General features: G+C 35.5%; 1 protein-coding gene across 3 annotated transcripts in view; it reads right to left on the bottom strand.

Annotated features, from left to right (window-relative positions):
* The window catches only part of NECTIN3 (nectin cell adhesion molecule 3), a 62,871-nt gene that overhangs the window by 8,261 nt on the left and 42,159 nt on the right, over positions 1-12,451 (bottom strand). For 2 of the 3 annotated variants that reach the window (XM_039557497.1, XM_039557504.1), the window contains exons 6-7: positions 4,489-4,627; positions 3,025-3,106 (exon numbers count right to left, since the gene is read on the bottom strand). In XM_039557497.1, coding sequence (XP_039413431.1) covers positions 3,025-3,106; positions 4,489-4,627 — 221 coding nt within the window. Of the gene's footprint in view, positions 1-3,024; positions 3,107-4,488; positions 4,628-7,155; positions 9,913-12,451 lie in introns of those variants that run through there. The other variant, XM_039557488.1, reaches the window with a different exon arrangement.

The raw sequence follows: 12,451 nt of genomic DNA on the forward strand, positions 1-12,451 counted from the left end.
ATAAAATTAGTTAAATACTGATTGCTGGGATACAAACAAGAGAATTTCAGCATCATCAGTTGAATCTCAAATACTTTACAAGATCAAAAAAAAGCTACTGTCCATGATTTGAACAATAACAGTACAGATGATTGAAAAACTTGAACATTATTTATGACAATTTACCAGAATCAGCCTAAATTGAATCAATCCACTTTCAATTCTAAGTTATTGTGAGTATGCAGAAGACACCATTTAAATTCATTCTTCTTTACTTTGCATCTTTGTGCAGCCTATCATTTCCACTCAGACTGAACTGATCATCTATTGTGGTTGACAAAGCAGTGACAATTCCCCTACAGTTGTTTTCAGCGTATCCAGAAGTTTGCACCTGAACTCCCAGTGAGAGGCTCACCTGCTTCTCAGTCCTGGTAGGCAAGGCAGCATTTGGAACATCAGGTAATACAGTAGTGAGCACAGACATTTAGTCACACAGGACAAGACACCCTGACAGGCTGCTAACTTGTTTCTTTTGCCTCTTTACAGCTATCCAAATGCTGGCTTGTTACACCAAAACAATGCAACCAATCACTTCCTGGCTAAAGCCAGTATTTTGACATTTATTTCTGTTAGATAAAATGAAGATCTTGCCTCAAGCATAACAGAGTACATACTGATTAGAGGCAGTATCAGCTAAGACGACAGCCTCCAGCTCCAGTTCTTTTCAGTTCTGGAGTTCCACAGAGAGAAAAAGACAGGTACACTAACAGTGTTATGCCAACATCCATTTCTTAAATAAAGCCTAGTTAACACCTAACCTGAAGAGGAATCTTTCTCCTCCCAAAACAACTTAAAACTCTTGTTTATCCAATTTGAGGAAAATGAATATTCGATTCAGTCTCTTCACGGTTTTTTCTCTATTTACAAAGTAAATTTTCATAAAACATTTAATTAACCATTCCAAGACTACAGTCAGCTTCAGCCTAAGTTCTTTAGTACCCATCAACAGAAGCCACGGTATACACAACCTAGAAAAGAATTCAAAGACAGCGAAGTTCTGAAGAGGAAAGCAATAGGGTACACATCCTCGTATGTCTATCTCCTTTATAAGTAGCTCTGTAAAGGACAAATAATTGTATTTCCTAGTGTTGTCATTTTGCCATCTAGCAGCACTACAGATGCACAAACAGCACAATAAACTATATCTTTTGATTCTATAAGCAAGACAATATTTTTCAAATACTTTAAGCCAAAATAGTAGCAGAAGAATGATTCATCAAAAATTGTAATTGTTGAGTACTGTAGTGACAGAAGAAATAGCTAAGATGCCCAACCTGAGCACAGAAAAGCACTGGTTCTTTTGTGTCATCTTTGGTGCTCTATCACCTTTAAGGTAAAAAGATGAAAACCTATTATTCTTTATGCCAACAAAATGTTTTCTACCTTCACAATGTTATAATCATCAGGCTGCTACTAAAAGCAGCAATGGATCTCAGAATAGTTTCTTGCCTCACTCAGCAACAATATACACAAGTATTACTCATTGTTACGTTTACAACATAAGGAAAGCTTTTATCAGCAACTGATATTTGGTGAGCTTTAGTAACCATCAATCACAAAGAAAATCTACAAGAATATTTTCAATGTTATTAAGAACTCCATCAAAATCCTTCTCAAAGGTATGTGAAGATTTTTTTCCCTCTATGAAAAAGGACTTTTATAGGTCCTTAAAGCTGCAAAGATACACCACAGTATCGGAAAAAACAATATTCCTTATAAACAAATGATTGTCTTCATTACCTCAGTGTTGTTATTCAGCACATCAGTGGTTAGAATCACATTATTTAGGCTATGTACTGAAGATGGAACAAAAATTTAATTAAAAACAACTATAATCTAATACTTACAAATACTGATAGGTGACGGAAGTTTTCTTCAGTGTAAGCAGAAATCTAAAAAAATCTGACTAATTTAACATAAACACACACACACTGAAGGCACTTCAGGGGCCATAGCCAGGATCTATAGTTTTCATTAGCTGACTGGTTTATTATATGAAGTGTAATAATCAATGATATTAGCTTAAGCCATCTCTCATGAACACATCTCCTCTATAATGCCTAGTGCAAGAGAAGCCTGAATTCACCTGGAGTTTCCCAAGCAGTCCAACCCACCTCAAAACCATGCTGTAAGGAAGAAAGTAGCCCTATCCTTCCTTGCTCCCCACTTATTCAAACTGTTTCATTTGCTAGAATCAGCTTTCCAGTGTGACCTCTATGAGCCTGTTTGATCAGACTACACACACACAAACACTATATGCTGGTAAAGAACTTTTTTGCCTATTGCTGTCTTGCTTGGGCAGCATTACTTTGGATGACAAGAAGCTACCCCTGAAAGCACTCTAAAAATTCAAGTACTTGTCACAAAATTCGTATGGGTCTTTTGTCGCTGGTAAACACAAGAAGAAAATATAAAATTATAAGTTACATAATTGCAAGTATTTAAAAGTGATTTAGTGACCTTCAACAAGAATCTAACCCATACTTTGGTAAATTAGCCAATTTACCAATTTACCAAATGGTAAATTACCAATTTACCAATTAGTCAAAGCCCGAATTCCAATATATGCCCACCCCTCAAATGTTGTTAACTCAAAAGAATGGCAGTTGTTTACTAGCAAGGGAGCTGATGAGATCACTTTGTAAGTTTACCAAACATAACTTTTCCCCTTATGAACACTGCTTTATAAAGTTATGTATATTCTCTCACCAGAGAATTTCAACTATAGGTTTTCTAATTCAAAAGAATCTGTGCCTGTTAGAAATACAAGATGATCTGTCTACCAGTTTCCTGACCTCTAAGGATGACTTTAACATTACAGATAAGAGATTTGGATATCACATACATAGGGAAACAGCTTGGTTGTGAAACAATTGAAAGGCTCCATATATTACCAGGAAAGCAAAATCAGACTAAATTAACATAATAAAGCAAAGTTAATGCTTTCCTTAAGTCAATTTAAGATGCATATAAACACTTACTCACCTGAAGCATGGCTTCTTTCTGTGGTACTGAGAATGTTCTCTCCTCAAATGAAGCTGGTTTGTGAGTGGGTGGAAGATCAATCCTGTAGTAAAGAAAGAATGAAATATGACACATCTTGTTTGTGAAGTCCAATTGAATGGTCAGATATTAACTGCCAAATCACCCAACACTCAGTACTCACGGACAAACACATTTCAGTCAGCAATAACTCAGATGGGATATATTGTAATGGAACATGTCCACCACACTATTATTCAGCCACACACTTTTTGTAGAGAAGCACCACCTATAATTTGTTATTTATTCCATACTGTGTTAAGCAGACTGAGCTTCCCCCCATACACTCCAACTGAGGATTAGAGACTACTGGTATCTATCAGTTTCTAAGTTATGACATAGAGCTCGAACAACATTTTTAACTACAGCCTTTCCTTAAAAAGCCTTTGAGAAAGCCTTACTATCAATTCTTACATGCAAGACTTTTTCTATTGTAACTTTCTCAGTGAAAGCAAATGGTTATAACAGAATTTAAATGTTTAAGACCATTCATATAAATATGCTTCAGATACAGAATTTAAGAGAAACAAACAAGAAAACATCATTTCTAACATGTTAGAAATTGCTTAAGACTCTTGACTCATCTTGCTAGCTCAATGCAAATGAAGAAACTTATTTTATGCTAAAGGCTGTAAGTTATTTTACTCTAATTCTCATTAACTATATGTACAGACATGAGCAACATTTTCATTTCTCATTCAGATTAAGTGTTAACTGTATATGGGATGTGAGAAGACTCATATTTACATATATTCTAAGCCCTCGTCACTTTTTTTATGCATGTTCCAAACAGGATCTAGACATCATCCACTTTAACTGACAAAATCTTTTCAGACTTTTTTTGTTTCCTTCTTTTGTTTGATCACATTGGATGCTGAATAAAGTAAATTGCATATCTGTGCCAGAGACTTGAAGAAACAACCAACATTCCAGAAAGCACAAGAAGTCAGTAATTTCTAAGCACGTATCTGTGGGAGCTTGCTTAATTTTACAAACATATCAGGATTCATTTTAGGGGGCCTTCAACATCTCCAAAGCATGGACAATTTACTTTCAAGTTAGACCCACAGTTACAACAAACTAGCAGTCACTGGCATCAGTCAAGAAGGGACTCTCCTTTGCCCTCCAGTTAAATCCATGAGTAGTTTTGTTTCAAGAAACCCAAACTTCTCAAGAGGTAAAGCATTATATTACCCCTGAAGTAATTCTTACCTTTCTCATTTATTTTTCAGAAATACTAGTGTGATTTCACATTTGTCTACTCTGAAAATAGAGCCCTGAAATTATGAAAGCTGAACAGCTGCTAAATTAAGTCAGACACTTAAATTCATGTATAAAACAAATGCTTTCTGCATATTGCTTTCAACTGAATTAAAAAAAAAAAAAAAAAGTCCAACACATACTCACACTTTGTCAAGATAGGCTGGCCTTTTCTTCCTTGGGGTCAGCAGCACTGTCACAAAGATGGTAATGATAAAAAGAGCAAGGACTGCTCCAATCACAGCCCCTGCTACAGCAACAGAAGATGTCTGCCTAAAGGGCACATCTGCAATGTGATAGCATAGATTACAACTTTAAGAAGTTCATATACTTTCAATACTCAAATAAGATACTTCAGCATTGTTCTGAGAAAGGCTTCTTCCTTCCACCACCTAACAGAAAGCCTTGTCCTGCACTAGCATCTTTGTAGTATTGCCTCAACTTACCCAACTAAAAAACTGGAGGAATTAAGAGAGTTCATGAAATCAAAACTGATTTCAAAAATTTCATGGATTACTTTCAGTAAGTACTAGCAGTATGCTTTCATTGTCAATTTCAAGGCAAGATGACATTACAAAACATATGGCTTGCACTTACATGAGCTAACAAGGTGTTAATTCAAAAACCTGGGCAACTATGATTTATTGACAATCTTTCTTTAAAGACACTTAAGTCTGCAGAAAGCAAAAAAGAAAAACTAAGTCAGGGTAAAAAAAACCATATACTACTAGGAGCAATGAACACGCAAAGGAACACAAAATACTTGGCTTACACTTGTCAAAGCAACCCCTAAGACCACCTATCATCTTCAGGACTTCACACTTCAAGCTACAAGAAAGTAATTTTCATAAATAAATTTTAATAAGGGGAGAGAAAAAGCTGTGTTTTTTCCTTTCAAAGCATTTTTCTTTTGACCTTAGCATTGTCAAATCCAATGCTGAACAACTCTCATACCGAATTAACACACTTGTCAGTCTTTAAAGGCCACTCCTTTCGCTATGCTTAGAAATCAATTTTTAAGTCTCAAAACTGAAAAACCTAATATACTTTAACTTAAAATCATCAGTGCTTCAAACTTGCACCAAGAGGTTAAAAAAAAAATTCAAAATTGGAATAATTCATGTCAGCTGCACTAAACACTTACCTACAATAATGCCCTGATTTACAATGATTACCAAATCAGAAATTTTAACAGCAAAGAAATTGAAAACTAACACAGTTCTATACCTGCAACATATTTCTAAAGCAGTCTACTTCAGCTATTATCCAAACGGGACACAACTATTCTCTAATCTCTTACTGAAAGAAATTTTGAGAGCCTCTTCAGCTGTATGTTCTATTCACAGATAAAAACCCTGAAACTATGCAACATGATTTATCAGTTCCTCAGAGCTCTAATGGTGTTCTGTCTGTATGCTGGAAAGCTGAGCAAAATCTCTCAATTAAAAAAAGAAACCCAAAATACAACACTTGCACTCTAATACAGCAATTCCTGTCCCCTCACTGCTTATGAAAGATCTAACATGAATATTCCCCTGGGATCACATTCACAAAGGTATACTTAAATAACTTGAAAAAAATGGAAAAAAGCTTTTTTTATGATTTCCTTAATGCTAAGGAATAAAGTCCTAGAGTAAAAACTGGCAGAACTTACTTCCCTCCTCAAGATGAACGCAAGGCACCACCTTTGGCTTACACAACAGCTTTCCTGGCATAAGCTCCGTGTGTCTGTCAGATACCAGCCTGGACACTACAAACTGTTCTGGCTTTGGCTGGGATAGAGTTCATTTCTTCTCAGGAGCGGGTACAGTTGTTTGGATTCAGCATGAGAATAATGTTGATAACCCACCCACATTTTAGTTTTTATTAAGTTGTGTTTATCCTAAGTCAAGGACTTTTATTTTGTGTGTGTGTCTTATGCTCTACTAATGAGGAGTTCACCTAACCACTGCATTTTAACTGGCTTAAGTTTAGTTTACACTGGGTGCCCTCTTCTTTTAGTGAAAAAGTCTCAACTAATGAATATTACATTCTTAGGTCCAGAATTCCTGAAGATGCCTTGGTCTTGTGATTACACCAGGAGAGTTTCTTGACTGCTTCATCCTAACTTCATGGTGCCTTTTCTTCTAGCAAATTCTGCTATAATGTTAAAGCATCAAAAAGTATTATACTTTCAATCGAAGTCCAGCCTTTGAGTCTCATTTTGGGTGAGATGACAATAACCACCCATTGGCTTCTGAACACCAGGAAAAATAGTAATATGCCAGCAAGTGTAGTGACACACAGAAACTTAAGGGCAATTATCACAGGGCACACTTATTTTGGTTTTTTGAACTGCTTTGACAAAACATCAGTCTAACCAGTGGAATGATCATAAACCCAGACCACCATGCCAAGCTGAACAAGCCAGAGGGCACCTAAGATGCATGGTGCCACCTACAAAGCATTTTAACCACCAGAAACAGATGGGAATTGATTAACTCCAAGAAATACGGTTGAAGCTAACAAAGACAACAGAATGAAAAAACAAGGCTATTTTTAAGTATGCAATTCCTAGTTAGTTTATCAGCTGTGCTTGAAATTAAATGTTTTGGACAGTAACCACCTCCATTTATCATTCTCTTAATCTTCTTAAAAGAGTTTCTGAAGATGCTTGTTTTATAACCTTAGGGCCTCCAAGGGGCAATACTAAACAGTCCATCTCAAACAGCTTGAACACTTCAGCACATTCTATCCAGCCTCTGGGTTTATTGTGCTTTTCCATCTCCAATTCTTAAGAACATACCTGTGAAGCATTTTTGAACACTACCTATGTTCCAGAATGTAAGAAAAAGTTTATTCACACAACAGCCATTTGTACGTACAATCAATTCTTTTTACAGTAGACTTAATGTACAAAACATTGCAACACGCGTAAGCCCTATCCCTATTAATAACTTCAACTCCAGAACATTTCAACTTCTTAACCCATATGAATTAAATATATATATATTTTAAAAATCAAAGCAAAAAATCCACAGAGACAAAAGCAAGATATCCCATGTGGAAAACTGGTTTATGGTTATGTTTATTTCCAAGTAACACCATCTTTTAAAGATGATATATCAAGTATTTTTTATTTGAAGAGAGGTATAATCTCTTTATTCCAGAAATAATTTGGATCAGAACCCTCTGCTAGAAATTTCACTGCTTATCTTGTGTTTGCACTCAAACTACAGATAACCGCAATATCACTTGCTATTGTTTTTGGGACTTTGGTCAATCATGTATCAGTACTCCATTAATCCAAACCCAAACTTAAGTTGTTTAGGGATGCTTTTCCATTTGAATTTCAAATAAAGCTGTTGTCTCAATCTTTTTTAAAGACATGCAGTCATATGCAATCACAGTGTATTGTCTACAACGCTCAATACAACTATTTTTGTGAAGCTCTAAATGCTGTAAGCTACCAAACATCATGAGGATAGAAAAGAACTTCCAGCATGAATGCTCATGAAGCAGCTGTAATTATGCAGCCTATTTCACGTCAACGGTAGCAGAGACTTTTCCCTTTTCAGGTTTCAAATACTAATAGCCTTATCAGCTTCAATTTCCTCAAGCTAAACACTTAAAAATGGCACTTCAAAGGATTTACTATTCTACTTATGAATTTATCGTTGTTCTGCAATTCATCTAAAGTTATTTCATTCCGCCTCACAAAATCAGCAGATTTAGTTTGGTGAATCTGCTCAAGACAAAGTAGAACTATTTCAGATGTCAGACAAGATGTTTTAAAGAACATGTAAAATCAGTATTGATTATTCGCAGGGAAAACAAATTCACTGCGGTACAGAGACTGCACAAATCATCTGAATTCCTGTTTAGACTCTTTAGTTGCACCGTTGGAGAGTGCATTTTCAATACCTGAAGTAGCAGTGCAAGTGTCCTATTATTCCCTACTAATAATCTGAAACTCTGGTTACCCTCTTCAAAGCAGGCATTGTAACTTAGGCGGAAGCAGCGTAAAACCGCTGTTTTAAATTCTGGTCATAGAAACTCTAATGCTTTTTGGCACCTGGGAAAATAAGCACATTCACATTAGCCTCCAGCTTCGCAATCTATATGGGTGTTTTCTCCTTAGTTGTGTCCAATTAACCAGCTTTTAAGTTAAATGGTAAGATTCCCAAAAAGCCTCCAAAACAGGTCTCAAAAATTGCACCCTGTGTACTTGCAAAGAGTATCTTGTATATGTTAATGAGTTTTGACATCCTGCCAACTGCAGGCCTAACAAAACACCTTACTGTATGTATATATCCAAACACTAGAATAAGCTTTAGAAATCAATGACTATAAAAAAATAACTTTTCATCTTATTCAAATACAAGCCTTTGACCTGTTTACAGTTACTCCTCAAAATGTTGTTCATAAGCGAGTTTCAGTGCAATAACTTAACTTTTAAGTATATAGTTATAAGAAGGCTCATTAAAATGCTAAGAGGTATTCATTTTTATGCAGAAAAAACCCTAGAAAATAAAGCTTTAATTCTGCTGTAACTCATTTCAATTGGTAAAGTATTTTCTACATAGAAGCATTAAGTTTACCATGGATAGTACCTAGACTGGAGTAATTCAAAGCCCCCAAAGATTATATTTGATCATTGCCTTGGGTAAACTTATTTTTAAATCAGAGAGCCACTTTTTATTCTTAAACAATATTGAATGGCAACTTTAATTTAGCCTTTTTTTTTTTTTTTTTTTACCTCTGACATAGACCAATATAAGCACTCTGTGTTAAAACTCAAATCTCAAACAGTAGTACAGCATTGGGAAAAAAAAGCAGCTCAAATACATTTTCCCCAGATTCAGTATTTCCATTGTGTCAAGTCACAATATAAAAACCTTCAAAAAAAAGTTTCGAAAAGTTTATTCCTCCTCTTGTGTAAGTATAAACAATCTGAAAGTGACCAGCCAATGAAGTGAACTGCAGGTACATGTTTAGTTTTCAGTGGTTACTACACATACCACTCCCTCCGAGATATTACCGCGCCATCTAAGTGAGAAACAAAGTCATCATCGTCGTAAAATTCACCACGCATGAAACTCATTCCAAATGTTCCACCTTCATGGTAATCCATTGGTCTTTCATAACGGTCCTGGTACCTGTTAGTATTGTCTATATTGTTCAACTCAGGTTTTCCAGGGTCTTCTAAATAATCCTTAGATATTAAGTTCATTGGGTGCTTTGTTTCTTTTTTTATACTGCCAGGGTAAGAACCCATATCATCTGACTGAAGGACATCTATTTGGGACTCTTTTTGCATATCTGATGGTGGAATGTAGCTCTTAGCAAAGTAGTCACCACGGAATGTCTTTCTTCTCCTATAGCAGGCAACTCCAACCAGAGTACCGAGAAGTAACAGTAAAAGAACCCCACCCACCACACAACCGACGATGATACCCCAAGTGTCGTCCTGCTTTGTTGGCTTTGATGTTGGGAAATTTATTATTCTAGGTTCTGTGGCTAAACCTGTGGTGCCATCAGTCGAAGGATGCCAGGGAACCGTGGGCAGTCGAGTGGTAGTAGTAGGAGGATCTAATGGAAAGAGCAAAGAAGTAGACAAGACACAGAAAAGGCACAGAATGTCAATGCGAGCTAAATCAGTTAAGGGTTTATAAGAAAGCAAAGTTGATGGGTATGTTCTACAAGAATAGTTTTTCATTCTCAACTTCATGGCACTATAAAAGTCTTAAATTGCTCACAAGCTTTGAACTAGCTTCCTGACACATGACTTTGAGTTAAGCTGCAGCAGGACAGAAAGTATGGAGAGCGAACAAAATAAAAATAACCTTCAGGCAGACAATTTGCCCTCCTCCAAGTAAGGAGATGGTTTTTCCACTCAGATGTTGACTGTTCATCATTTACCTCCTCCAAGGAGGAAAAACCCAAGTAGTCCTCTAACTTTCCATCCAGCCATAGGGAATTCTGGATCAAATTAACTGATTATGCTGCTGAGTCACTTATTCTACATTAAATTCCCCATTCAGAAATGATTCAGGGCACTGAATATAAGAATGAAAAACTATGAGTTGTATGCTCAGTCACATGAACTATTGATTTTTAAGCTATTCTCTCCAAAAACATTTGTTTCATTAATAAAACTTACTCAGCCTCACCTTGGGATTAGTGAAAGAAGCATAGTTAAAAATGGCATGTATTAATCTCAAAGTAACACTTATGTTGAGCAAGGAGACTTCAGGTTTTTAAAATAATAAAAAAAATTAAACATTTGAACCAAAAATTATTTCTATGCATTCCTTCTATAAGCCATTTGATCCTTCATGCACAAAGAAATTTCCATATTTATTCCTCAATATAAAATATCAACTGATTTCATGTCAGGTTATGCATGTAAACAATAGACTGCCAGGTACCAAGCTTCTCCAGCATGCAGATTTTTCCTGTGTTCTTTAGGTCTACTGGAGATGTATGCATCTGTATTGCAGACAAGGTTCCAAGTGACAGGCTGATGACACTGAGATTATACCAGTCAATCATAGTATTACATACAACTCCACTTCTTATTTCTATGCCACACTGAAAAAAAATTACTTTTTGCCTTGCCCAATGCAAGCTAATTATTTTAAAACCAATAAAGCAATACTAAACATGTTATTATAGCTTGAACCTTTCAGAGAGAATATTACATGGACAGCCAAGTAGCTCATTGTATCATGTTATTTAGTTAAATGCCCATAAGCAAGATTCATGAAAGCAGTACTACCACCACATTAGAGGCACCCTAAATTTACCACCACAAAGAGTAAACCAGATAGAACTAGAGCTCTGTCAAGCTTTCAGTTATTTGACAAATCACAATTATATAGCCATAAATATGATTTTTAACCTTGCTACTGAGAGAACGACATAAAATTTTCTCATACTAGACAGAATTCTCACATTTGTCACGATCAGTACACACCTTGCTGCTGAATGCAACATTTTAAGCATCACATAAGTAAAGTTTTACACAGATTTTCAGAGGGCATAATTATATTCCTTAGCTATGTAAAAAGTGATGGTTCATTAGGGAACTATACGTAAATGGAATTAATTTGACAGAAGACAAGAAATGGAACGAGAAAGATGCACTACCAAAATGAATAAGAAGAATTCAGATTATGATTTTAGTAAAAATTGATTTGAAGTGAGTTTGACAATTTAACAAAGAAGTAGAGATTAAAGAATAAAGTTTACCAGGGTTCTATGTCCCACACATCCCTAGGTCAAGAAGTTCAAATCTCTCTTCCTTGAAAAGGTATTTGCTTTAGACAAAAGATTTGTGAGCTTAAAATACAATTTCAAACAGTAACAGCAAAATCCTTCCAGGCTATATATACTTGTTTGATTTTAATTAACTGGATTCATAATTGTTTTGCCTCTGATACTGAGGTCTTAAGTCCTATCCTCCACATCCACAAGAATGTAGTATTTGCATCCTGGCAAATTTAACCATAGCATATGTGAAATAAGCACAGTAGCAATTACAACTTTATTAATATATTAGAAAGTCAGCATTTTACAGAAAGTTTTCCCTTCAAAACTTCCCATTCATCTACAATTTGTCAGATTGTCCAGCTGCATTACAGACAAGAACTAATTAACATTAAATCAATTGCAAACATAGGATCAATTAAGCATTTGTTTATATGTATTCCTGCAACATGATACCTCTAAGGTCTATTTGTTTTGGTACCTTTTATTGTTGAAGAATGACAAAATTAAAACCGTCCCTTCTTGTTTATAAGGCCAATTACAACTAAGAATATTTGAGTTAGCTTCTCATGTCACCCAGGGCTTTCTAAATGTAAAGCTAACTTTTTTTTTTTTTACTTCCTGTACCAAGCAAATTTCCCAAATAGAGAACAACATTAAGATCAGGAATGCCAAAGTTTGATGCCTACCCCATAACATTTTGCTTGCAAATCATATCTCAAATGCCATCTCCAAATCAAGAAAATGCCACTCTTATCTGTGGCTATGGAAGACAATATCATTTCATATCAGCAAGTTCTTTAACTATAATATTTCACATAATCAATGACATGTTTGAGTTTTTAATGCTTTCCACAAA

The sequence above is a fragment of the Corvus cornix genome, chromosome 1 (genome assembly GCF_000738735.6).
Source record: "Corvus cornix cornix isolate S_Up_H32 chromosome 1, ASM73873v5, whole genome shotgun sequence".
NCBI classification, from domain to species: domain Eukaryota; kingdom Metazoa; phylum Chordata; class Aves; order Passeriformes; family Corvidae; genus Corvus; species Corvus cornix.